Source organism: Sinohyriopsis cumingii, chromosome 4 (genome assembly GCF_028554795.1).
Source record: "Sinohyriopsis cumingii isolate HCF-2022 chromosome 4, ASM2855479v2, whole genome shotgun sequence".
NCBI classification, from domain to species: Eukaryota; Metazoa; Mollusca; class Bivalvia; order Unionida; family Unionidae; genus Sinohyriopsis; species Sinohyriopsis cumingii.
This window is the reverse complement of record NC_142964.1, coordinates 81494757-81522006: the sequence shown is the minus strand read 5'-3', so window position 1 is coordinate 81522006 and position 27250 is coordinate 81494757. Positions and strand designations below refer to the sequence as shown.

At 34.3% G+C, this 27250-nt stretch overlaps 1 protein-coding gene across 1 annotated transcript in view; it reads right to left on the bottom strand.

Annotated features, from left to right (window-relative positions):
* The window catches only part of LOC149801541 (IQ domain-containing protein H-like), a 106670-nt gene that overhangs the window by 46936 nt on the left and 32484 nt on the right, over nt 1-27250 (bottom strand). The window contains exons 7-9 of the mRNA XM_089955732.1: nt 25488-25659; nt 23893-24125; nt 1283-1416 (exon numbers count right to left, since the gene is read on the bottom strand). Coding sequence (XP_089811858.1) covers nt 1283-1416; nt 23893-24125; nt 25488-25659 — 539 coding nt within the window. The remainder of the gene's footprint in view (nt 1-1282; nt 1417-23892; nt 24126-25487; nt 25660-27250) is intronic.

Here is a 27250-nt window from a genome sequence, read left to right as displayed (position 1 = left end):
CCAAATCGGTAGTCCACAATTTGGGAACTAGACTAACTGCTGATACACCACCAAACAAGATTCCTGTTTTTTCAAAAACACATGACATTTATTTTGTGACACATCTACCTTAAAACTCAATTTTTTATTGTTCAATTAGTACAATGTTAATGTAGTGATTTCATTGGAAGTAATTCTTATCATCCCTGAGGATATCTCTAAATGCCAGTTCAGGAATTCTCTGAACCTCACTTGCCCACAATGGTCCGTATCTGAAATCAAGCTCTCTATTTTATGAAGTATTCATTTTCTGCTTGGCTGCCTTGTTATCTTTGATCGCAGTTATGAAAGAGTCGGTTAATTTAAGGTAGTTTATGTTACATACACAATAACGTTTATTATAGTGTTCGATTGATCAAATGAAGTGAGTTCACCCGACATACGACCAAGGCCGCTAGATTTTAAGTTAGACAGATTTTTGTGCCTTTTAACTTTTCTTTTATTCCACCTCCTATTTTTTATTCAAAAGACATAATTAACGTGATAATACAAAGGGGGCCAGCTTTTTTATTCAGTGCAACAATACAACAAATACTTTTGCAAGTCAGTTATCAAAACACAGTAGGAACTTAATTAGGTTCTCAGAGAAACGCTTGCAGACATAGCTGCTACGGTAGATTGACGCATTTTACGTTTAATTACAAGAGGACACATTGCATTTATGACAATTACACTTAAAAGGAACTAAAAGATGGAACTAGAACACAAATCTCAATTGATAAAAAAATTATTTAATTTGCATTTATTTATTAAGTACTGCCTCCACTCGGCGTGACATTTTCATTGATCGAAATTTCCTTACATATCGTTAATTGCAGTGTACTAGGAATGTTGTTTGGAAAGAAAATATAAAAAACTTTATGAGCTATTTTTAAATTTGATATTTCTTAGTGTTGATTAAAATTTCCAGGTTCTATCTACCGTTTTCAATGATAAAACGAGCAATACATAAAAGTTTCCGTTACCAATTTTGATAACGATTTTCTTCAATAGATAGGGATAAATTTTTGTGGCTGTTTTGGGGTTTAAAAAATGGGATCCACGCCTGACACCGCGTTATAAGCGGGTTCGCGAGAAATCAGGGCACAAGTTATCGAGGGAGTGGTGTATCTATTATCCAGATTCCATAGTATTCAGGTCGATTTCCAGATTTATTTCATGAAATACATTTCTGAGACAAGCATGTAATTTTAGAACTTTAAAACTGTGCCTGATCTATGCAGATGATTCTTTTTGGACTCACCTTCCCCATGTGAGACAGTAATGCTGCTTGAAAGCCAAGAACTCGGAGGAGTTGTCTCTGATTCTGCCATTCTGAGCCGCAAACCTGTGTGACAAAACCTTTATCTCTCCACTGGCAGGTGTTGTCGGGGGTGGCTGTAAATAAAGTTCAAATTTGTGTCATAATACCAATAGAGCTTCAAAAGAGCCTAGTTGAGGGGTTAAGTGATCTCTGAAAAATCTACTCACACAGCCAGGCAGGTACTAAATATATTTACTCACCCAGTATAAACTCTTACTCAACTAGCTATTATAGAAATATAGAACCCAACAATTATAATCTAAAGTTAACATGCTTGGACAGGTTTTAATATTAAATGAACCTCAATATACTGACCACCTAAAATTTGGGACCAAATGTTACATTCTAACAATGTCTGGTCAAGGGAGGTAACTATAATTTACTTGGCATAAAAGTGTTGAATTCAAACAGTGGAAAAAACTGACAAGAAGTTATTTCCTACAATTTAGTTAAAGCTATTGTGATTACTCTATGATTACTTTTCATATAAACCCCATGTCTTCTATGCTTGTTAAAGTGATGCTGAAGGCCATTTCTAATGATGAAAACTGTTATTTTTTTAAAAAAGATTTACATTTAGTACATGTATGTGCACATAATTTAATAATTACTACAAATACCACAAAGAAAAAAAGATACAACAAATAATTAAGAAGATGACAAAATGGCAAGGTGATGCATGCATATAAGCAAAAAAACATTCAAACTAGTGCCCTTCAGCCATGCAAAGACCATGCCAATGATGCATAATGAAATGCAAATAATGTGCAGAAAACACACAACATCCGAAATATGAAATAAAAGCAATTATATTTATTCATGTAATGCATACTGATATATCAAATATAGTATTCTCCTCACAACTTAAAAACTCCAATAACATTTTCAAGACCTATATTTTCAGATGTGTAAATTAAAATTAATATCAAAACAATTTAGTATTTGTGCTTACAGCACAAATAATAAATAACGAGCAACCACATAAAAATCGGGAAAAATAAGCAAATTAACAATTTAAGGAACCTCAATCATTTGTCAAAGACAAAACAAATGAGAAACCTCACCTACAGATGACAATACTGTAAACTTGTACTTTCACTCAATCAAAATTGACTTTCATAATTATACTATTTATGACTGGTTGACACAAAATATCCAACTTAAACTATGGATCCAATTACTGATGATTTCCAGTCCTGTTTTGGTTAAATTTCTATTCATTTAATTTTTAAAAAAATGTCTATTAAATTTGGCAATGAAACGAATTGGTTGTTTACAGCAATCATATATGCTGTGATGTGTGCAAATCTTGGTTGCACAATGAGGTGAGGTATAAACTTGAAGTCTGTCAAATATGCTAGGGTAAATATCTGCATAAAGCAAACCATGGATTGGACTGTCGATTGCCAATTTTGTATTCTGCACAAAAAATACAAATCTGCTGAAGATAACAGGAATCTGGCAAATACATTTGAAGAAAACAATAGGGTTGAATTTTCCATCTGCCATGGCTTCTTGATTATACAATGTTGTTTTGCAAAACATGCATCCACGCACAAGACTACAATTCCTTACTCATGGATGGAATATTTTCCAACTAGAAAACAACCAAAATTGCACCGCATACCATTTTTATTTACCATGAAGATAAAGTCTGCCCAGGAACCTTTTGAGTGTAACCATGAAAAGATAAAGTATTCCCAGGTAATATATGAGTGTTACCATTAAGAAAAAACATATACCCAGGTAACATCTGAGTGTTAAAATGAAGAGATAAGGCATGCCTTGGTAATGTACAAGTGGTACCATGAACACACAAGGCATGCCCTGGTAACTTTTGAGTAACACCAAGAACATCAGGTACGTCTGGGTACCTTTTGAGTGTTACCATGAAGATCAGGTACACCTAGATAACTTTTGAATGTTGGCATGAAGTTTAGGTACACTTAGCTAACTTCTGAGTATTACCATGAGTGTCGTATATGCTATGATAAATTCTAAATGTGATCAATAACATGATGTATGCTATGATCAATTTTAAATGTGACCATTAACTTATGGTGTGCTATGATCAATTTTAAATGTGACCATTAACTTATGGTGTGCTATAATCAATTTTAAATGTGACCATTAACTTATGGTGTGCTATGATCAATTTCAAATGTGACCATTAACTTATGGTGTGCTATGATCAATTTTAAATGTGACCATTAACTTATGGTGTGCTATGATCAATTTTAAATGTGACCATTAACTTATGGTGTGCTATGATCAATTTTAAATGTGACCATTAACTTATGGTGTGCTATGATCAATTTTAAATGTGACCATTAACTTATGGTGTGCTATGATCAATTTTAAATGTGACCATTAACTTATGGTGTGCTATGATCAATTTTAAATGTGACCATTAACTTATTGTGTGCTATGATAAATTTTAAATGTAATCATTAACTTATGGTGTGCTATGATACATTTTAAATGTGATCATTAACTTATGGTGTGCTATGATAAATTTTAAATGTGATCATTAACATGAGGTGTGCAAACTTAGATTTCAAATGGCAGCATGTATGCTGATAAAATGACATACAATGTGCATAGTAACTATCCATATTAAGAAAATAAGATACGCTACTAAACTAAAAAGATGAACTTGACTCTTGGTCATTTTGACATTTACTTTTTCTTAGAAACTTGCTAAGATTCCATTTCCTCTTGAAACTCACAAAATCAATTAAAATTCTATACTTGTAGGAATATATAAATCTGAATAAATGGTCATAATGACAGAAGTTGAAGTTGAAAGATAAGGATATCATACATTAAGGTTCAAGAACAAAAAATTGGGCTGTGCAGGATGAAATGTGAAAGATAATGCTTTTGTATTAATGTCTGTACAGAATTAACTGAGAAAGACAATGCTTACATCTCAGTGTCTGTACAGGATTAACTGGGAAAGATTAATGCTTACAAATCAATGTGTGTACAGGATTAACTGGGAAAGATAATGCTTACAAATCAATGTCTGTACAGGATTAAATCTCAATGTCTCTACAGGATTAACTGGGAATGATAATGCTTAAAAATCACTGTCTGTACAGGATTAACTGGGAATGATAATGCTTAAAAATCATTGTCTGTACAGGATTAACTGGGAATGATAATGCTTACAAATCAGTGTCTGTACAGGATTAACTGGGATTGATAATGCTTACAAATCACTGTCTGTACAGGATTAACTGGGAATGATAATGCTTACAAATCACTGTCTCTACAGGATTAACTCGGAATGATAATGCTTACATCTCAATGTCAGAGTTCCATCAAGAATTTCGAAAATGAAGTCAAGGACTGTAAATTATGAAATTAAAAAGTAGGCTATTGACAGGACTGGTATTTTAGTATGTACTAGTCAATCTCTGTTTATTAAAAAAACAGAATTATTTAGCATTCAATAAGCAGATTCTACTATTCATATAGGAATTTTTTTTTGCTGCCGATAAGAATAACAAAATGTACATAAAATTATTTTTGATGCTTATAAGAATAAAATGTGCATAAATTATTAAAATGAGAAAATATAGCTGAGAAATACATGAATTAAAATAATGGAAGATTAATTAATTTTTTTATATTTCATTCAGAAAAAAGAAAAATTACCTAATAAATTACACCATGCTAACATCATCTGAAGTTGAGATAACAGTACTGAACATATGCTAACATCATTTTGAAGTGGAGATTGTTATGCAGTACTGTACTAAGCTAACATCACTTGAAGTGGAGATTGATATGCAGTACTGTACTAAGCTAACATCACTTGAAGTGGAGATTGTTATGCAGTACTGTACTAAGCTAACATCACTTGAAGTGGAGATTGATATGCAGTACTGTACTAAGCTAACATCACTTGAAGTGGAGATTGATATGCAGTACTGTACTAAGCTAACATCATTTTGAAGTGGAGATTGATATGCAGTACTGTACTAAGCTAACATCATTTTGAAGTGGAGATTGTTATGCAGTACTGTACTAAGCTAACATCACTTGAAGTGGAGATTGTTATGCAGTACTGTACTAAGCTAACATCACTTGAAGTGGAGATTGTTATGCAGTACTGTACTAAGCTAACATCATTTTGAAGTGGAGATTGTTATGCAGTACTGTACTAAGCTAACATCACTTGAAGTGGAGATTGTTATGCAGTACTGTACTAAGCTAACATCACTTGAAGTGGAGATTGTTATGCAGTACTGTACTAAGCTAACATCACTTGAAGTTGAGATGACAGTACTGAACTAAACTAACCTTGTTTGAAGCTGAGAATGTCATTCAGTGCTGTACTATGCTAACATCACTTGAAGTTGAGATGACAGTACTGAACTAAACTAACCTTGTTTGAAGCTGAGAATGTCATTCAGTGCTGTACTATGCTAACATCACTTGAAGTTGAGATGACAGTACTGAACTAAACTAACCTTGTTTGAAGCTGAGAATGTCATTCAGTGCTGTACTATGCTAACATCATTTTGAAGTTGAGAATGTCATTCATTACTGTACTATGCTAACATCATTTTGAAGTTGAGAATGTCATTCAGTGCTGTACTATGCTAACATCATTTAAAATTGATATTTGTCTTTTCCTACTGTACTATACAAACATTATTTTGAAGCTGAGAATATCATTCAGTACTGTTGTATGCTAATATCATTGAAGTTGAGAAGTTGTGAGCGTCATTCAATGCTGTACTATGCTAACATCAATCGAAGTTGAGAATGTCATTCAGTACTGTACTATGCCAACATCATTTTGAAGTTGAGAATGTCATTCTGTGCTGTACTATGCTAGCATCATTTTGAAGTTGAGAATGTCATTCAATGCTGTACTATGCTAACATCATTTTGAAGCTGACAATGTCATTCAGTGCTGTACTATGCTAACATCATTTTGAAACTGAGAATGTCATTCAGTGCTGTACTATGCTAACATCATTTGAAGTTCAAAATGTCATTCATTACTGTACTATGCTAACATCATTTGAAGTTCAAAATGTCATTCATTACTGTACTATGCTAACATCATTTTGAGATTGAGAATGTCATTCAGTGTTGTACTATGCTAACATCATTTTGAAGCTGACAATGTCATTCAGTGCTGTACTATGCTAACATCATTTTGAAGCTGACAATGTCATTCAGTGCTGTACTATGCTAACATCATTTTGAAACTGAGAATGTCATTCAGTGCTGTACTATGCTAACATCATTTTGAAGTTGAGAATGTCATTCAATGCTGTACTATGCTAACATCATTTTGAGGTTGAGAATGTCATTCAGTGCTGTACTATGCTAACATCATTTAAAGTTCAGAATTCATTCATTACTGTACTATGCTAACATCATTTTGAGATTGAGAATGTCATTCAGTGTTGTACTATGCTAACATCATTTTGAAGCTGACAATGTCATTCAGTGCTGTACTATGCTAACATCATTTTGAAGCTGACAATGTCATTCAGTGCTGTACTATGCTAACATCACTTTGAAACTGAGAATGTCATTCAGTGCTGTACTATGCTAACATCATTTTGAAGTTGAGAATGTCATTCAATGCTGTACTATGCTAACATCATTTTGAGGTTGAGAATGTCATTCAGTGCTGTACTATGCTAACATCATTTAAAGTTCAGAATTCATTCATTACTGTACTATGCTAACATCATTTTGAGATTGAGAATGTCATTCAGTGTTGTACTATGCTAACATCATTTTGAAGTTGAGAATGTCATTCATTACTGTACTATGCTAATATCATTTTGAGGTTGAGAATGTCATTCAGTGCTGTACTATGCTAACATCATTTAAAGTTCAGAATTCATTCATTACTGTACTATGCTAACATCATTTTGAGATTGAGAATGTCATTCAGTGTTGTACTATGCTAACATCATTTTGAAGTTCAGAATTCATTCATTACTGTACTATGCTAACATCATTTTGAGATTGAGAATGTCATTCAGTGTTGTACTATGCTAACATCATTTAAAGTTCAGAATTCATTCATTACTGTACTATGCTAACATCATTTTGAGGTTGAGAATGTCATTCAGTGCTGTACTATGCTAACATCATTTAAAGTTCAGAATTCATTCATTACTGTACTATGCTAACATCATTTTGAGATTGAGAATGTCATTCAGTGTTGTACTATGCTAACATCATTTTGAAGTTGAGAATGTCATTCATTACTGTACTATGCTAACATCTTTTTGAGCTTGAGAATGTATTCATTACTGTACTATGCTAGCATCATTTAAAGGTGAGAATGTCATTCAGTGCTGTCATATGCTAATATCATTGAAGCTGAGAAGTTGGGAGCGTCATTCAATGATGTACTATGCTAACATCATTTTGAAGTTGAGAATGTCATTCAGTGTTGTACTATTCTAACATCATTTTGAAGCTGAGAATATCATTCAGTACTGTACTATGCATACATGCCAAGTTTTCTGGAACCAAATCAGGGAGATTTGTGTTCAAAATCAGGGAGACTGGGTCCAAATCTGGGAGATTAGCATAACGACTATTTTTCTCATAAGTTTAAGTGCAAAAGTGCAGATCGTACCACAAGAAAGTAAAATAACTATAATGAATAATAGTTACTGAACGTTATTAATTTTGTTATATGTTATTTTCTTAATAAAAATAATATTTAAAGTCTTCACAAGAATCACTGTGGTTAAAAAAATAATGACACACTGGAACCTCAAACACTCAAACAAACTTAGTTTTTTTTCAACATGTGTTGGTTGTCTTTCAGTATTGAAGAGAAGCTCCTTTTGCAGCGATACACAAATCATTTGAAGGTCTGAGCTCAAAACAGTCACACTTTGCATTTATCTTACATGATATTAGTGACGACACAGTTTTTCCACATAAATTTCCATGGTGGTCTGTCTGAATCTTCCTCAACATGCTGAAACAGCGCTCAGGGTCTGCATTACTGTGTGGCAAGCTGAGTGCTGCCATAGACAGCTTCACTAGATTAGGGAATCTGGGTTTCTTCAAGGGTGTGGAAACTCTGCTCATGTCTACCCAGAAGACATCCAACGGTGTTTCTTCCTGAGTGAAACTGGGCAGGTCTGAGGCTGGGGAGAGCTGGAAGTCTCTGAACTCATCTTCAGGTTGACACTGTTTGTCAGTTGCTGTAACCAGTCTGTCAATCAGCTGAAGAACAGCTTCTACTGAAATCTCCAATCTCCTCTCAGGATTCAGGTAACCAAGGGCCTTCAGGGTCTGGTCATTAAATGGAAACTTGGCTAGCATGTTTGCTGTAACTTCCTCATAGAAGGACCTGACACTCCTAAAGAAGGAGCTCAGCTGGGTTGGAGAAATGTCGTCTGTGTTGTTGTGAACGAAACGTCTGGCTTCCATACCCACTGCTAACAAAGAGTTGTCATGCTGGTTTTCTGGTGACATAAAGTTGACCTCCATAATGTTGGCTGATGCAGTGATAACACTCGTCTTCATGAACTTTCCCATGAATTTCCATAGAATTCGTTCCATCTCCACATGGAGGTATCCCACCATAGCATCACCAGCCTGGAACATGGTGTTAAAGTTGTTAAAGTCATTCAGTGGCTCCATGATGTATAGAAGAAAGTGGTATGTCAGTTTCATCTCTGTAAGGTTCTCCACAGATCTGTTCACTCTACTCCCTGTCTTCTCAGCATCTTCATGGCTCTGGAAATATGACTGAAGAGCTGGCCACTGTTGAAGGAAGCGTACAATGCATTTCTGGAGTGACAGCCACCTAGTGCTACAATGCTTGACCAGTTTGTACTCCTCAGTGTTGGTAAACTCTAGGAATTCTTTATACACCTCTCTACGCCTGGAACTATAAGTGAAGTGATAGTAGGTGTCGACCAGAAGTTCTTCAACTGGGACAGCCAATTTCTTCAAACCATACTGTGTACAGGTACTGGCCAAATGGCAGATACACCCAAGGTCAATTACATTTGGTTGCTGTTCACGAACTCTGGAGAAACAGAATTTTTCTTTCCAACCATTACATTTGCATTGTCACTGCTAAACCCTACCAGGTTCTTCCATGGAATCTGTCTGTTTGTTAAGACTTCTTGAAGACAGTTGAATAGGTTTCCACCAGTTCCAATATTGCAAATGGGCATAGCCAGGAATTTGGTTGTCACTCTATGAATGTCACTGTCAAACACCCTTACAAGAATTGCTACACACTTTTCATCACCACTGTCATTAGACTCATCCATCATCACTGAGAAAGGGTTTTCCTTGCATAGTAAAGTTACTTGATTGTCATACATTGGACCCAGTGCATTGTTAACAATGTTTGTTACCTTAGTTCTTTTGCAGCGAAATTTCTGAGCAATTTTCAAGTCAGGAAACATAACCTTACACAGGTCACTAAAATGATCAGCAACCAAGAATGGTAAATTATGCTCTGCCACAAAGTTAGCAAACAGAACCTCAGCTTTAGTGACACTGTCTACTGATGTTGGTGCAAGCATATGTGTTACTTTAGGCACATTATGTGATGATTTATCGTTTGCAATGTGCTGCATACTTTTCAAGTGCCTTGTAAGATCATTTTTTCCCCCACTATAAATGTTCAAATGTGTGTTGCAAGCTGTGCAGTACGCAAAGCTTTCTCCCTTTTCACTATGCTTCACACATTTAAATTAGCCTATCCAAGCACTGTTGAACTTGCAAACATATTTCTTTTTTTCGAAGGCATATTTTCCATCGAATCCATTAGCGAACGTTTAGACATGGCACCAGAATTTTTGAAATAACCCTGGAAGTAGTTGTAGGAATATACATCAATTTTTATGTGTTTGGTAATTCGCCTCCGGCGGAGTGTATTACATACTGTACAACAACAAAGGCCGATGATATTCCGATTGTGATGTGGCTCCTTCCACTGCCATATTGCTCCATATGAACAAAAGTAATTCAGAATATAGTTCTCAATGGGAACAAATTACATCCGAGCTTTATTTCTCGAATTGACGGAAAAGGCAGATAATATTCCGATTGTAATAACTTGACTGATGGATTACGGTAGTCATGAACAGTGTATTAAATGTTGTTTTAGCTGGAAATACCAATGCTTGGCAGTTTTTTTATTTCCGGGAGATCCTGTCAGCAAATCGGTAGATCAAAAGATGGGGTCGAAAATCAAAAGACTCCCAGACAATTCGGGAGACTTGGCATGTATGACTATGTTAACATCATTCTGAAGTTGAGAATGTCAATCATTGCTGTACTATGCTAACATCATTTTGAAGTTGAGAATGTCAATCAGTGCTGTACTATGCTAACATCATTTTGAAGTTGAGATTGTCATGCAGTGCTGTACTATGCTAACATCATTTTGAAGTTGAGAATGTCAATCAGTGCTGTACTACGCTAACATCATTTTTAAGTTGAGAATGTCAATCATTGCTGTACTATGCTAACATCATTTTGAAGTTGAGAATGTCAATCATTGCTGTACTACGCTAACATCATTTTGAAGTTGAGATTGTCATGCAGTGCTGTACTACGCTAACATCATTTTGAAGTTGAGAATGTCAATCATTGCTGTACTACGCTAACATCATTTTGAAGTTGAGAATGTCAATCAGTGCTGTACTATGCTAACATCATTTTGAAGCTGAGAATGTCAATCAGTACTGTACTATGCTAACATCATTTTGAAGTTGAGAATGTCAATCATTGCTGTACTACGCTAACATCATTTTGAAGTTGAGATTGTCAATCAGTGCTGTACTATGCTAACATCATTTTGAAGTTGAGAATGTCAATCAGTGCTGTACTATGCTAACATCATTTTGAAGCTGAGAATGTCAATCAGTACTGTACTATGCTAACATCATTTTGAAGTTGAGAATGTCAATCATTGCTGTACTACGCTAACATCATTTTGAAGTTGAGAATGTCAATCAGTGCTGTACTATGCTAACATCATTTTGAAGCTGAGAATGTCAATCAGTACTGTACTATGCTAACATCATTTTGAAGCTGAGAATGTCAATCAGTACTGTACTATGCTATCATCATTTTGAAGTTGAGATTGTCATTCATTACTGTACTATGCTAACATCATTTAAAGTTGAGAATGTCATTCAGTGCTGTACTATGCTAACATCATTTTGAGGTTGAGAATGTCATTCAGTACTGTACTGTGCTAACATCATTTTGAAGTTGAGAATGTCATTCAGTACTGTACTATTCTAACATCATTTTTAAGTTGAGAATGTCAATCATTGCTGTACTATGCTAACATCATTTTGAAGTTGAGAATGTCAATCATTGCTGTACTACGCTAACATCATTTTGAAGTTGAGAATGTCAATCATTGCTGTACTACGCTAACATCATTTTGAAGTTGAGAATGTCATTCAGTACTGTACTATTCTAACATCATTTTTAAGTTGAGAATGTCAATCAGTGCTGTACTATGCTAACATCATTTTGAAGTTGAGAATGTCATTCAGTACTGTACTATTCTAACATCATTTTTAAGTTGAGAATGTCAATCAGTGCTGTACTATGCTAACATCATTTTGAAGTTGAGAATGTCATTCAGTACTGTACTATTCTAACATCATTTTTAAGTTGAGAATGTCAATCAGTGCTGTACTATGCTAACATCATTTTGAAGCTGAGAATGTCAATCAGTACTGTACTATGCTAACATCATTTTGAAGTTGAGAATGTCAATCATTGCTGTACTACGCTAACATCATTTTTAAGTTGAGAATGTCAATCAGTGCTGTACTATGCTAACATCATTTTGAAGCTGAGAATGTCAATCAGTACTGTACTATGCTAACATCATTTTGAAGCTGAGAATGTCAATCAGTACTGTACTATGCTATCATCATTTTGAAGTTGAGATTGTCATTCATTACTGTACTATGCTAACATCATTTAAAGTTGAGAATGTCATTCAGTGCTGTACTATGCTAACATCATTTTGAGGTTGAGAATGTCATTCAGTACTGTACTGTGCTAACATCATTTTGAAGTTGAGAATGTCATTCAGTACTGTACTATTCTAACATCATTTTTAAGTTGAGAATGTCAATCATTGCTGTACTATGCTAACATCATTTTGAAGTTGAGAATGTCAATCATTGCTGTACTACGCTAACATCATTTTGAAGTTGAGAATGTCAATCATTGCTGTACTACGCTAACATCATTTTGAAGTTGAGAATGTCAATCAGTGCTGTACTATGCTAACATCATTTTGAAGTTGAGATTGTCATGCAGTGCTGTACTACGCTAACATCATTTTGAAGTTGAGAATGTCAATCAGTGCTGTACTATGCTAACATCATTTTGAAGCTGAGAATGTCAATCAGTACTGTACTATGCTAACATCATTTTGAAGCTGAGAATGTCAATCAGTACTGTACTATGCTATCATCATTTTGAAGTTGAGATTGTCATTCATTACTGTACTATGCTAACATCATTTAAAGTTGAGAATGTCATTCAGTGCTGTACTATGCTAACATCATTTTGAAGTTGAGAATTCATTCAATACTGTACTATACTAACATCATTTTAAGGTTGAAAATGTCATTCAATACTGTACTATGCTAACATCATTTTAAGGTTGAGAATGTCATTCAGTACTGTACTATGCTAACATCATTTTAAGGTTGAGAATGTCATTCAGTACTGTACTATGCTAACATCATTTTGAAGCTGAGAATGTCAATCAGTACTGTACTATGCTAACATCATTTTGAGGTTGAGAATGTCATTCAGTACTGTACTGTGCTAACATCATTTTGAAGTTGAGAATGTCATTCAGTACTGTACTATTCTAACATCATTTTTAAGTTGAGAATGTCAATCAGTGCTGTACTATGCTAACATCATTTTGAAGTTGAGAATGTCAATCAGTGCTGTACTATGCTAACATCATTTTGAAGCTGAGAATGTCAATCAGTACTGTACTATGCTAACATCATTTTTAAGTTGAGAATGTCAATCAGTGCTGTACTATGCTAACATCATTTTGAAGTTGAGAATGTCAATCATTGCTGTACTACGCTAACATCATTTTGAAGTTGAGAATGTCAATCAGTGCTGTACTATGCTAACATCATTTTGAAGTTGAGAATGTCAATCAGTGCTGTACTATGCTAACATCATTTTGAAGCTGAGAATGTCAATCAGTACTGTACTATGCTAACATCATTTTGAAGCTGAGAATGTCAATCAGTACTGTACTATGCTATCATCATTTTGAAGTTGAGATTGTCATTCATTACTGTACTATGCTAACATCATTTAAAGTTGAGAATGTCATTCAGTGCTGTACTATGCTAACATCATTTTGAAGTTGAGAATTCATTCAATACTGTACTATACTAACATCATTTTAAGGTTGAAAATGTCATTCAATACTGTACTATGCTAACATCATTTTAAGGTTGAGAATGTCATTCAGTACTGTACTATGCTAACATCATTTTAAGGTTGAGAATGTCATTCAGTACTGTACTATGCTAACATCATTTTGAAGCTGAGAATGTCAATCAGTACTGTACTATGCTAACATCATTTTGAGGTTGAGAATGTCATTCAGTACTGTACTATGCTAACATCATTTTGAAGTTGAGAATTCATTCAATACTGTACTATGCTAACATCATTTTGAAGTTGAGAATGTCATTCAGTACTGTACTATTCTAACATCATTTTTAAGTTGAGAATTCATTCAATACTGTACTATGCTAACATGATTTTGAAGTTGAGAATGTCATTCAGTACTGTACTATTCTAACATCATTTTAAGGTTGAAAATGTCATTCAATACTGTACTATGCTAACATCATTTTAAGGTTGAGAATGTCATTCAGTACTGTACTATGCTAACATCATTTTAAGGTTGAGAATGTCATTCAGTACTGTACTATGCTAACATCATTTTGAAGCTGAGAATGTCAATCAGTACTGTACTATGCTAACATCATTTTGAGGTTGAGAATGTCATTCAGTACTGTACTATGCTAACATCATTTTGAAGTTGAGAATTCATTCAATACTGTACTATGCTAACATCATTTTGAAGTTGAGAATGTCATTCAGTACTGTACGATGCTAACATCATTTTGAAGTTGAGAATTCATTCAATACTGTACTATGCTAACATCATTTTGAAGCTGAGAATGTCAATCAGTACTGTACTATGCTAACATCATTTTAAGGTTGAGAATGTCATTCAGTACTGTACTAAGCTAACATCATTTTAAGGTTGAGAATGTCATTCAGTACTGTACTGTGCTAACATCGTTTGAACCTGAGATTGTTGTTCAGTATACTATTATGCTGACATCATATGAAGCTGAGGTTGTTTTTAAGCATTGTACTGTGGTCACATTAGATATTAAAATCCTATTATATAAATGTTCTAGAAAATAATCAATGAAAATCATTTCAACAAATCTGATATAAAAATAATACAGAATGACAATTTATGAAAACAAGATATAAAACGTTCAAGAGTATTTGGAAGTTAATGTTTGAATTTAGTGAAATATAGTAATCTTATATGCTGTGTATAAACATACCAAAGCATGAGGTAAAGGGTCCGAGGCTGAGGGATGAAAGCCATCCATGGGTGGTCCATCACCCATTAACACACTTGAAATCCTGTATGATTATTATTATTTTGTAAGATTTTTCACTAAAATAAAATGTGTGTGCCAAAAGTGTACAAATCATGAACAGTTTATACAACAAAAAAAATATATCTCAAGCAGAATGTGAAATTTTGATGATCTAATGAATGAGTACAGACAATGTCATAATTAAAGACATTTTAAGTGAATGAGTACAGACAATGTCATAATTAAGGACATTTTAAATGAATGAGTACAGACAATGTCATAATTAAGGACATTTTAAATGAATGAGTACAGACAATGGCATAATTAAGGACATTTTAAATGAATGAGTACAGACAATGTCATAATTAAGGACATTTTAAATGAATGAGTACAGACAATCTCATAATTAAGGGCATTTTAAATGAATGAGTACAGACAATGTCATAATTAAGGACACTTTAAACAAGCTGGACCTGGCTCAATTATGTAAGAATGTTTATAAATCTTTATTAACTAAAATCTGCAACAGAAGAGAAAATATCACAAATTACAGGACAAAGTAGGCATTCAGAATGAATACTTTTCAGAATGGAAAAGTCTCACAAGAATGTATCCCAAAATGGTGTTCTGTATAAATCTAATACTTAAAATCATCATCACTGGGGTTTGAACCAATGTGCTTCAATAAGATTGATACGGTTATGTTTTCCATCTAGTCTAAGTCATTTTGTAAAGGTTCACTCATCTGCATGAAAGGTAATAATGGCATTTTGTTTTTATCAGAGGACATTAAGCCAAACATAAATTCATATCCTGTGTTAAAATTTTCTGTAACTTTTTAGTTGCTTTATGAAATGTGAATTTTTTAAGTATACTCTTGTGGCATCGGCAATAAAAACTTAAAAACTGAAGTGCATCCAATATTACAGAATGATATTCACTTTGATTTTCAAACTTCTTTTATGACCTGAAAAGTATCTCAAAAGCAGTATGGAAAGTTTTCAAAGCAAGATGTAGATGTACAGAAAACATGTTATCTATATGGAACTATTCTCCTGTATATATGACAGAAAGAAAATAAATATACACATATATGCAAATGAAAATTAGGAAATTGAAAAATACAAATGATACCCTGATACATTTCTCCAAACACCATGACAAAATCGTAAAAAGAACAAAAAAATTAAACCACCATGCCAAATAGTATATGGGGTGTTTACTACCTTTCGTTTCTTTCTCTGAAAAACAACATGGCGCTGATAATGTTAGAATATTAATCAAAAGCAACTGTTAGAATGTAATTATTAACTAGTGGAATGTCAGAATGTAATTAATTACTAGTGGAATGTCAGAATGTAATTATTAATTAGTGGAATGTCAGAATGTAATTATTAACTAGTGGAATGTCAGAATGTAATTAATTACTAGTGGAATGTCAGAATGTAATTATTAATTAGTGGAATGTCAGAATGTAATTATTAACTAGTGGAATGTCAGAATGTAATTATTAACTAGTGGAATGTCAGAATGTAATTATTAACTAGTGGACTGTCATAATGTAATTATTAACTAGTGGACTGTCATAATGTAATTAATAACTAGTGGTCTTAAGGGACACTGCTTTTTAAAAAAAATACATCTCTGCTAAAGGCAAAACCATGTGAAATGCATGGTCAAAAGGGAATTTGTATTTTCACTCTTGATTCTGCTTTTTTGTTTCTGGTACAGGTAACTAAACTGGAAAAAGAAGATAGCATATTTAAAAGTTCCTAGGAATTTAAGATATAACCCACTCCCACCTGAGATTAGGCTGCAGTAAAGAAAAGGTTTATATTTTTTTTAAACATCTATCACTTAAAAATCTGTTTTATATTTAAGATTCATGAATTAAATTGATATAGATACTAAATGGGTAGAGTAAGTTCTTCTAATTGAATTACAACATCAGAGGGAATTTCAACCAAACCAAAATTATGGAATGTTAAAAACATTTATATGCATCGGAAGGGCTGGTGAAGGTTGCTTGTCTATAGCTAAAATAAGATCAATGGAATGCTAAAAGTATTATATACAAATCAAAGAAATGAATGAAATTAAACGTGACTAAAATCTTATATATTAAATGTTGATAATATTCGTAATGGGGAACGTCCACTTCTCACTATCAAATTTGTTAAGAAGCATGAACTTACTTGAAACTGAAGCAATTAAAACATCATAAATGTAGCAATATGAAACAATATTATTAATTATGAGATGTTAGTGCATGATGAAAAGTGATTTAAGTCAGGATGTATTAAAAAAGCAGGATATGTTATAAATTTGAACAGCAGTGAAATTAAGAAACAAGATTACTGCAAATGACAAAACACCCCTCTCTCCCTCCATGTGTAATATTCCTCTCTATAGATAATTAAAATTCTTATAAAGAAGCCATTTTTCTTCTTTCTGTTACAGGATCCTAGACCTCTGACCTTTTGATCAAAAAATAGATAGGCTTCTTCCTCACCCAAGGTGCAAGCCATCCACAAAGTCTGATCCATGGTTACAAAGTTGAACTAATGTTATTGTACAGAAACTATTTTTCTTCTTTCATTCACAATGACCTTGAATTTTTACCTTTATGACCTCAAAATCAATGAGCTTCCTCTCTAGCCCAAGTGCAAGCAATCAAAAGAGCTTGGCTGAGGTAAGTGATGTAATAATGACATTATGTATAAATAATTTATATTCTTTTAGTCAAATTTAACTTGACCTTTGACCTTTTTGACCCTGAAATAGAAGGGTTCTTTCTTATCCTAAGTGCAAGCTATCAATAAAGTTTGGTAACTGTAATGATGGCAGAACTCGAGTCACTGAGCTTGAACCATTTTTCTTCTTTCAGTTAGTGAACTTGACCTTTGAGCTTTTGATCCAAAATGGATAGAATTCTTCCTGACCACAAGTGTGCAAGTCATTTACAGAATTTGGCAACTGAATGGTGGACAATTCAAGTTACTGTGCAGAAACCAGCTTGATAACAGATGGATAGATGGACAACATCATAACATAATACCCTGCCCTATGGTGCTACATTAATAATTGATTTAGTATGATACTACAATGAACAGTAGTATTCACATTTAAATTTGACCATAAAGATTACATTGTAAATTAACTTCTGTGTCACTTAACTCTGAAAAATGAATAATCACCAATGACTGGCTACCAGTCAACCATGACTGTTTGTGCATGTCCATTTTGTATGCATATTGTTACACACGAAAGTCTGCAACAAGATGGTCAATGGTCACACCATTTTAGTGGGTATCAGTTATGTATTTGCAACAGTAATATAAAATCTCCCAAACTTACTGTAGAAGTGTTAATAAACACCCACCCATATAAGTCACACCTGGCAGTGGGTGAGGGGGAGGGGGAGCGGAGGAAGGGCGTCATTCTGCCTTGGACATTGTCAGATTTATGAATTCAAATAATTTACATATCCATTTTTCTGGTTTTCTGTTTTACAAGAGATTTGAATCCAAATATCAAAATATAAAATATTTTGAAAATGACATCCAAATTATATAACATCTCAAAAAGAAAGAATACAAGCAGCCCAATTGGGCCTGAGCTCACTCATCTGACTGACAACTGCCTAATAAATGCAGGAGCAGCAGGTCAAAAATCTGTTAGGATGATGCAGAAATTTCTTCCAATGATGTTGACTGATGAAAACAATTGTTTCATGCTTTCTCTATACTATTTTGCATTATCATCCATACCTGATGCCACATCAGCATCATATGTCCAATATTGAAAGGTCTTATGCCAGGATTCTTTCTGTGAAAGTTAGTCAAATTCTGTGGAGTATTCTATCTTCAGATAAAGTTGTTAGCATTTTTCTATTTCTTTTAATAATGGCAACCATATACGAAGTCAGACTGGCATCATTTAATAAATCTAAATGACCATCATGCTAGGATGCTTTCGTAGCTGCCAACCCCAGAGTACAAAATTACTGACTGCTTATGACAAAAATACTGATTTTCAGGAACAAATACTGATTTTTAAAACTGTAATGTATAAGCAACTATTTACAACATCTACTACCATCAGTGAAGGAGGACACTTGTTTATGTCAAAGATGCATGTGTTGCACTCTTGCACCTTCTGAATGGGCACCCTGTTCCATTTGGGTGCCAATTCAGAAGATGCAAGAATGCAAGACACACTCAGACACAGGCTGTTTATAGGAGCCTTTACCATACCTTATTTTTTCAATCATTATCGATTCCATGGTACCATCTTTCATTGAAGATCTGAATTCTGTGCAATTTTTTTTAATGAACTGTTTTCCTTCTAGCGCATGAGTAATGCAGTTTTGCTGTCTGGAGAAAATGTGTTAACCAAACTGCCAGCAACACTAGTAACTGTGGAAGGTTCATTTCTAGAAGAAATTTAGTAAACTGAACTTCAATTGAATTACATCTCTCTGGTATTTATAAACATTGTAAGTTCAAGCTGAGTTGTTTATGATAAAAAAAGCAAGCTCACGTTTATTAGCTTTTTAATACTATTTTATGTCAGGGGTGCCTCCAAGTCCTACAGTGAAATCATAATTATACAATTTGCAAAACACAAGGAGTTCTCCTTTACTAGATGGTTTCACAATCCTTCCAGTTTTGTTCTCTTTGCAAGAGAAAATTCTGAATCTTCTGCTTTCCTTTTCGACATGATTAGAAGTTGAATATTACAAAGATAAGCTACAGTGATAGTGGCAACTGACTTGTGCAATCCAGTATGGCAGTTAAAGACTGCCATGGTAGCCTCAGTTTTGAATGAACCAATCATATTTTAGAACTCTGTGTTCCTATATATAAGCAATACATTTACTCTCACAATGTTCTCAAGTACCTGTTATAATCAGAAAATTGCAAGGAAATTTGAAATTTAATTTTTTTATTAAAAAAACTGATTTTAAAAAGACAAATGTACAGCCGAATTCAGGTCTAAAATACGGGACAAAGACAGAAAAAACGGGACACTTGGCAGCTATGTGCTTTATGTCAAACATGGTAAAATTCTGTTGAGCCATTTTATCAATAACAGCTGTTTCTATTTTCGGTAAAGGTAGCTATATTTACAGTGGATGGACATCATTTATTTTAATCTAAAAGCCCTTTGTACCAGAGAGCTTCTGCCAAATTTGGTAACATTCTGTTAGCAAATTTTGAGAAGTCATTTTAAGATTTTTCTATTTTTAGTAAAGATGATCATATCTGATTGGCATCATTTGCACAAATTTGAAACTTGTTATCACATAATGCTTTGTCAAATTTGGTCAAATTATGTTGAGTGGTTTTGAGAGAAATTGCTTGAAGATGACGACTTCTTAAATATTGGAGTATCTAACTTTTTGAACAACTGATATTTTTATACAGCTATAGGTCTCTGCAATCCAAAATCATGATATAAAATTATAGATTCCCAATCAGTGCTGACCCCAGCATTACAGCATATTCTGGGCTGATCCCAGCTCAGGTAGAATTGGTGCTAGGCTGATCCCAACTCAATCTCAATGTAAAAGACTGATTCCCAATTGATGCTAGACTGATCCCAGTATTACAGTGCCTTCTGGGCTGATCCCAGTTCAAGTAGAATTGGTGCTAGGCTGATCCCAACTCAATGTAAAAGACTGATTCCCTATTGGTGCTAGGCTGATCTCAGCATTACAGTACATTCTAGGCTGATCCCAGCTCAAGTAGAATTGGTGCTAGGCTGATCCCAGCTCAAGTAAACTGTGCTAGGCTGGTCCCAGCATTCGAGTATATTCTGGGCTGATCCCATCTTCATGTAAATCTATGCTAGGCTGATCCCAGCATTACAATGTAATCTGGGCTAATCCCACTTCTGTGGACTATGCTAGGCTGATCCCAGCTCAAGTAAAATCTGTGCTAGGCTGATCCCAGTATTCAAGTGTATCCTGGGCTGATCCCAGCTTAAGTAGACTATGTGCTAGGCTGATCCCAGCATGCTAATGTATTCTGGGCTGATCCCATCTAAACTAAATCTATGCTAGGCTGATCACTGCATAAGAGTGTATTCTGGGTTGGTCCCAGATTCGTGGAATTGAGCTAGGCTGATCCCAGCATGAAGAAAATATTCATATTTTTTCCTATTTAAAACTGTAAAAGAAATATATTTAATCGGCATTAGCTTTACATTATTAGTATAGCTTATGAGTATCTGATTGGGGAAAAATGCCAAATTGAATTTGATATTAAAAAATATCAAATGAGAGCCCCCATATTTATAAATTTAAAAGCACTTAATGCAAAGATGCCTTCTTTCACAACTGGAATAATTTAGCTGAGTAGCTTTTGAGAAGAAGTTGTTTAAAGTTTTTCTGATTTTACCAATGGCAGTCATGTTTTACAGTATTTATACAAAACTGAAATCCCTTTATGCTAGTATGTTGTCTGCCAAATTTGATAAATTAGTCCAGTGTTTTAATTTTCAAAAATTTGAAAACAGCAACTGTTGACAAATGGCAGATGAATAATAGACAATGCATGATAGATGCTTGACTCCACCATATGGCCAACTGAGGTAAATAAATATACTTAAATCCTCTCTGAAAAATGGGCAAATGTTATATTTTATTATTTTAAGTGTTTTTCAGTCCGTGTGTGTGCTACAAGTGGAAGCATGCAGTGAAAAGAAATAAATACTGTCTCAGAGTAATATTTTATCGGGGTTATCAGCAAAACAAACAAGAGACCCAGATCTGTTGATGCAATATGTAATACTAGAACTGGGGCTATGTTGTTTGCTGTTGGACCCAACTTATATGTGAGTATATATGGTACCTATGTATACTGTATACCTCAATCAAACTTGCATAGGTTCAACTTGGCTGTTCCATAATTGTATGTCTGATCAGAATCTACACTTTTCTGTTGAAGTCTTAAGGAAGATTGAAACTGTTCTATTGAAGTGTTAAGGAAGATCTACCTTAGTCTTAAGGAAAATCTAAACTGTTCTATGGAAGTCTTAAGGAAGATCGATATGTTCTACTGAAGTATTAAGGAAGATCTAAACTGTTCTATGGAAGTCTTAAGGAAGATCGATATGTTCTACTGAAGTATTAAGGAAGATCTACCTTAGTCTTAACGAAAATCTAAACTGTTCTATGGAAGTCTTAAGGAAGATCGATATGTTCTACTGAAGTATTAAGGAAGATCTAAACTGTTCTATGGAAGTCTTAAGGAAGATCGATATGTTCTACTGAAGTATTAAGGAAGATCTACCTTAGTCTTAAGGAAAATCTAAACTGTTCTATGAAAGTCTTAAGGAAGATCGCTATGTTCTACTGAAGCATTAAGGAAGATCTACCTTAGTCTTAAGGAAAATCTAAACTGTTCTATGGAAGTCTTAAGGAAGATCGATATGTTCTACTGAAGTATTAAGGAAGATCTAAACTGTTCTATGGAAGTCTTAAGGAAGATCGATATGTTCTACTGAAGTATTAAGGAAGATCTACCTTAGTCTTAAGGAAAATCTAAACTGTTCTATGAAAGTCTTAAGGAAGATCGCTATGTTCTACTGAAGCATTAAGGAAGATCTACCTTAGTCTTAAGGAAAATCTAAACTGTTCTATGGAAGTCTTAAGGAAGATCGATATGTTCTACTGAAGTATTAAGGAAGATCTAAACTGTTCTATGGAAGTCTTAAGGAAGATCGATATGTTCTACTGAAGTATTAAGGAAGATCCACCTTAGTCTTAAGGAAAATCTAAACTGTTCTACTGAAGTATTAAGGAAGTTCGATATGTTCTACTGAAGTATTAAGGAAGATCTACGGAAGTCTTGAGGAAGATCTAAACTGTTCTATGGAAGTCTTAAGGAAGATTGATATGTTCTACTGAAGTATTAAGGAAGATCTACTGAAGTCTTAAGGATGATCTACACTGTTCTACTGAAGTCCTGAAAAAATCTTCACCAGGGGTCTCAAACTCAATCCAGTCTGAGGGCCACATATGGGCATTTTCAATGGCCCAAGGGCTGCACCACCTCTGTTATCTCTTAAGATGCCTTGTGATGCCAAACATTCTGCGGGCCACAGAATACCACTTGGCAGTCTGCATGTGGCCTGTGGGTTGCGTGTTTGAGACCCCTGATTTACATTGTTTTACTGAAGTCTCAGAAAGTCTAAAGGATGATCTACACTGTTCTATTCAAGTCTTAAGGACTTGTGAAATGTTTGAATATTTAACATTACTCAAAATTAATATTTTTACATAGATGGTCCCAGCAATAAAAAAACTCATTGTTTTCTGCATATCCTATGTGGCCGATTTATAGCTTGTTGAAAATCACCAAAGGTTTTCCAAGGTTTCACGCTCTCTTTGTTGACTTGATAATTTTCTTTGATAGGACTGTTATTGTAATTATTAAAACAATACACAACACTTTTCATTTTCATTTAATGAGAGACATCATTTGCAACCACAGCATTTTTACAGCCAATGTCTCTCAGCTTATGTAGCACTATGATGCAACTAGGGAAACAGCAATGTCATATCCATGACATCATAATGTAATGATCACTACACAGTAAGCACTTTACCAAAGATGACTACTTTATGTATAAGTAAATGGTGTAGACCTTGGAACAGTAGATCTGAATTGATGCTGTTAACAAATGTGCACAAGTTATATATAAGCAATTATGACATTGTCAAGTCATTACAAAATATATTGATAAAAATTAATGCCTTTTAAGGGACACAAAGGTATGTGATCAGAATATGACTTTACAGTTTCTAGAAGCCATTATCAAATGAATACATTAGGACTAAAACAGTAAGAACCAACATTAGCATACCATAGGTTGAAGAGGCATCTCGTAAGTTTTCAAAGTAGCAGGAGTCTTGACATTTTGTCCAGATGGAGAAGAGTCTCGTGTCTTGCCTGATGTGGTTCTGCTCTGCTTAGCACTAATTGGCGATCGTGACTGATGGTGAGGGATGACTGGCATCTTGCCCTGAACTTCAGATGCTGAATCATGGGGTCGAATCATCAAATCCAATTTTATGCCAGCCAAATTTGATGCAATTTCTTCAATATAAGAAAATGATTCTTTTCATTAGAATATACATAGTTTCATGAAATGTTTAAGATGATACATCATATCTACATTTTGTAACTTTTTATTGAAATCTCTTTATGTGCTTAACAGGATTATACTGCTTTATTTTAGCCTTATGCATAACACTACCATTACTAACAATGAAATCCATTTCTTGCACAAATTTTCAATTAATGTCCATGACAGAAATGGAAAGGCTTGTTACATGGTGATTTCATTAATTAATTTTATGGTAAGAAAGCCATTACCACAAATGTTTTTTAAACTAACTGAGGCTGAAAGATATTCTGCAAAGTAGTCCATCACTATAAAGCACCTCACTATAGCATGGTCCTGCATATAACACTGGTATGGTCATGGATCTCACTATAAAGCATCTCACTATATCATGGTCCTGCATATAATAAAAGTATGGTCATGGATCTCACTATAAAGCACCTCACTATAACATGGTCCTGCATATAATAAAGGTATGGTCATGGATCTCACTTTAAAGGACCTCACTATAGCACGGTCCTGAATATAACATGGGTATGGTCATGGATCCAATTTTGGTGATGCATGTAGTTTTAATGTTGAACATGCCTCAGTAAAAGGTGACCTCAGTTATAATGTGGTATTATTTTTGAGTGGCTCTCTTAACAGTATTATAATAGGAGACTACTATAATATGTTAATGAAATTCAAAATTATCAATAAGATTACTAAGATCTGGACACAATTCATTGTGTACCACTGCATTTAAATAATCAATATTTTACTGTATGAATATCATTTTCCATTTATCATAAGGGAAACCTAAGTTATATTCATAACATGCAAATGAAATTGCAATGTGTTTATTTCATAATTTAGTGTGTGTAAATTCTTATCACAGGCATGTCAGAACAATATTTTAAGTGAGGCAGCCCCATTGTGAACAAAGAATTTTGTAAAATTAATGTGCCATTCCTCAAAATATAATTAAAAAATATATGTGTAAATTTGGGCTCTTTACTGGCCACACCAGTCACCCAAGCTCACACCCCTTGTACTAGAATAAAGAAGAATGTTGTTTTATAATACAGTTAACTGCCCCCTTCTTAAAGGAGATACTCAGAACATGTCCTGCACTAATAAAAGACCATTTTGTCCATCACCAAGATGCCATGAATACACCATATTGTTGAATTATAAAATGTTTACACAGAATCTGGAACAAATGCACTCTTGTCAAATTTAGAATAAATGCCACAGAGATTAATTAACGTGTCATGAGAAAGGATATCAAATATGAAACTAAACTGCTACACATGAACAGGTGAAGATCAGTCATTACAGGACTCAATTACCAGGAGGCGCTGGAGGTTTGGTCTTCTCTGTTGGGTTATGCAGTGGTGCCATCTTGTTGCGGACAGGGGAGGGGTCAAGAGTCAGCTGAGCTGCTGGAGGGATAAGGCCCCTCTCTATCAAACTCATTATTCCCTTTCTAGCATCATCTTCTGTGATGGCAGGAGGAGCAAGCTGAAATAGATGAAGTTACTGAGTAACAAAAATTATTTATCATTTTAGCATGGGACCCAAGGAAGGCACTTTAAAATATAAGTAGTCATCCATACATGCAATTAAAATTTTGGGTGATTTATTTTGGAATTAAGAATAACAAGGGATTTGTTTTTAAAGCAAAAAGATATTTTACATGCATGCATGCACACACACACACACTTAAAATTAATGTCATTCTGTAACAGTGGTACTTGGCAAAAGTTTATGGTAAGGAAGAAATCCAGCAAGGTGAATACAATGATATTTCATTAGGTGTGTGATAAAGAAAGTGTCTTGTTTTTATAGTTACTCTAGTATCATCAATTTTCATGGGGGACCAATTTTCATGGCTTTCATTGTTGCCCTGAACCACAAATTTAAATCCCCAACGAAAAACGAGCCACATAGTATGATAAGCCCCCCCACCTTTTCTTACATTGTTTCATTCCTTGAGACTAACACTGCTACTAGCATTTGATAAATAAAGGTCAATACTGTAATCTGGTAATTAAATATTAGCTTTTACATGTGTTTGTTTTATTTTTTATTTTAACCTTTTGAAACAAGAATTATAAATCATTTTATATTGTTTCAATGCACACATTCCATAAGGTATCCGATAGCTGTGATTTTACACTCACTGCCTTAAATCGATGTGTGAGGTAAGTAAGGATAGAGAGAAAATAGAGAAAAAGCATAAGCATTCAAACAATAATAATACTGAAAATGAAAGAAAAAAATAATACAAAATAACAGTATGTGAAAATTAAATTTAATACTTATTCAAATCGATCCTTCATTCGAATACAACTGTTGTTGAAACATTTAAATCCTTCTGGAAGCACATTTCATTTTATCCATGCATTTTTAATCCAAAAGAACAATAATTTTGTAAACTACTATAACTATTTCTTGAAACACCATTATTTATGAAACACTATGCATATAAATTTCCTGCTAGTCCATCTTGATGGACTAGCAGGAAATGAGCAAGAATTAGCTAGCTTAGTAGAGAGCCTAGACAAAACCTCGGCAGCCTATGGCATGGAAATTAGTGCAGAGAAGACCAAAATGATGACCAAAAACACCAAGGGTATCAGCACTGACATCAGGATCCAAGGTACAAAGCTAGAAACAGTCCACAGCTTCAAGTATTCTGGGGCAAATGTAACAGATGAAGGATCGAAGCCTGAAATACTCTCCAGGATTGTACAGACAACAGCAGCACTGACAAAACTGAAGCCCATCTGGAAGGACAAGAACATCACCCTCAGCCCAAAAGTCAGGCTGATGCACTCACTGGTGATTTCCATATTTCTCTACACCTGTGAATTATGGACCATAAGAGCAGACTTGGAGAAAAGGATACAGGCTACAGAGATGGGATGTTTCCAAAAGATCCTCGGGGTCACATACAAAGACCATATCACCAATGAAGAAATACAGCAAAGGATAAGACAAGCCAAAGGGCCTCACAAAAAAATGGAAACTGCAGTGGTATGGGCATGTCTCACGATCATCAGGACTTGCCAAGACAATCCTACAAGGCGCTGTACAAGGAAGAAGAAAG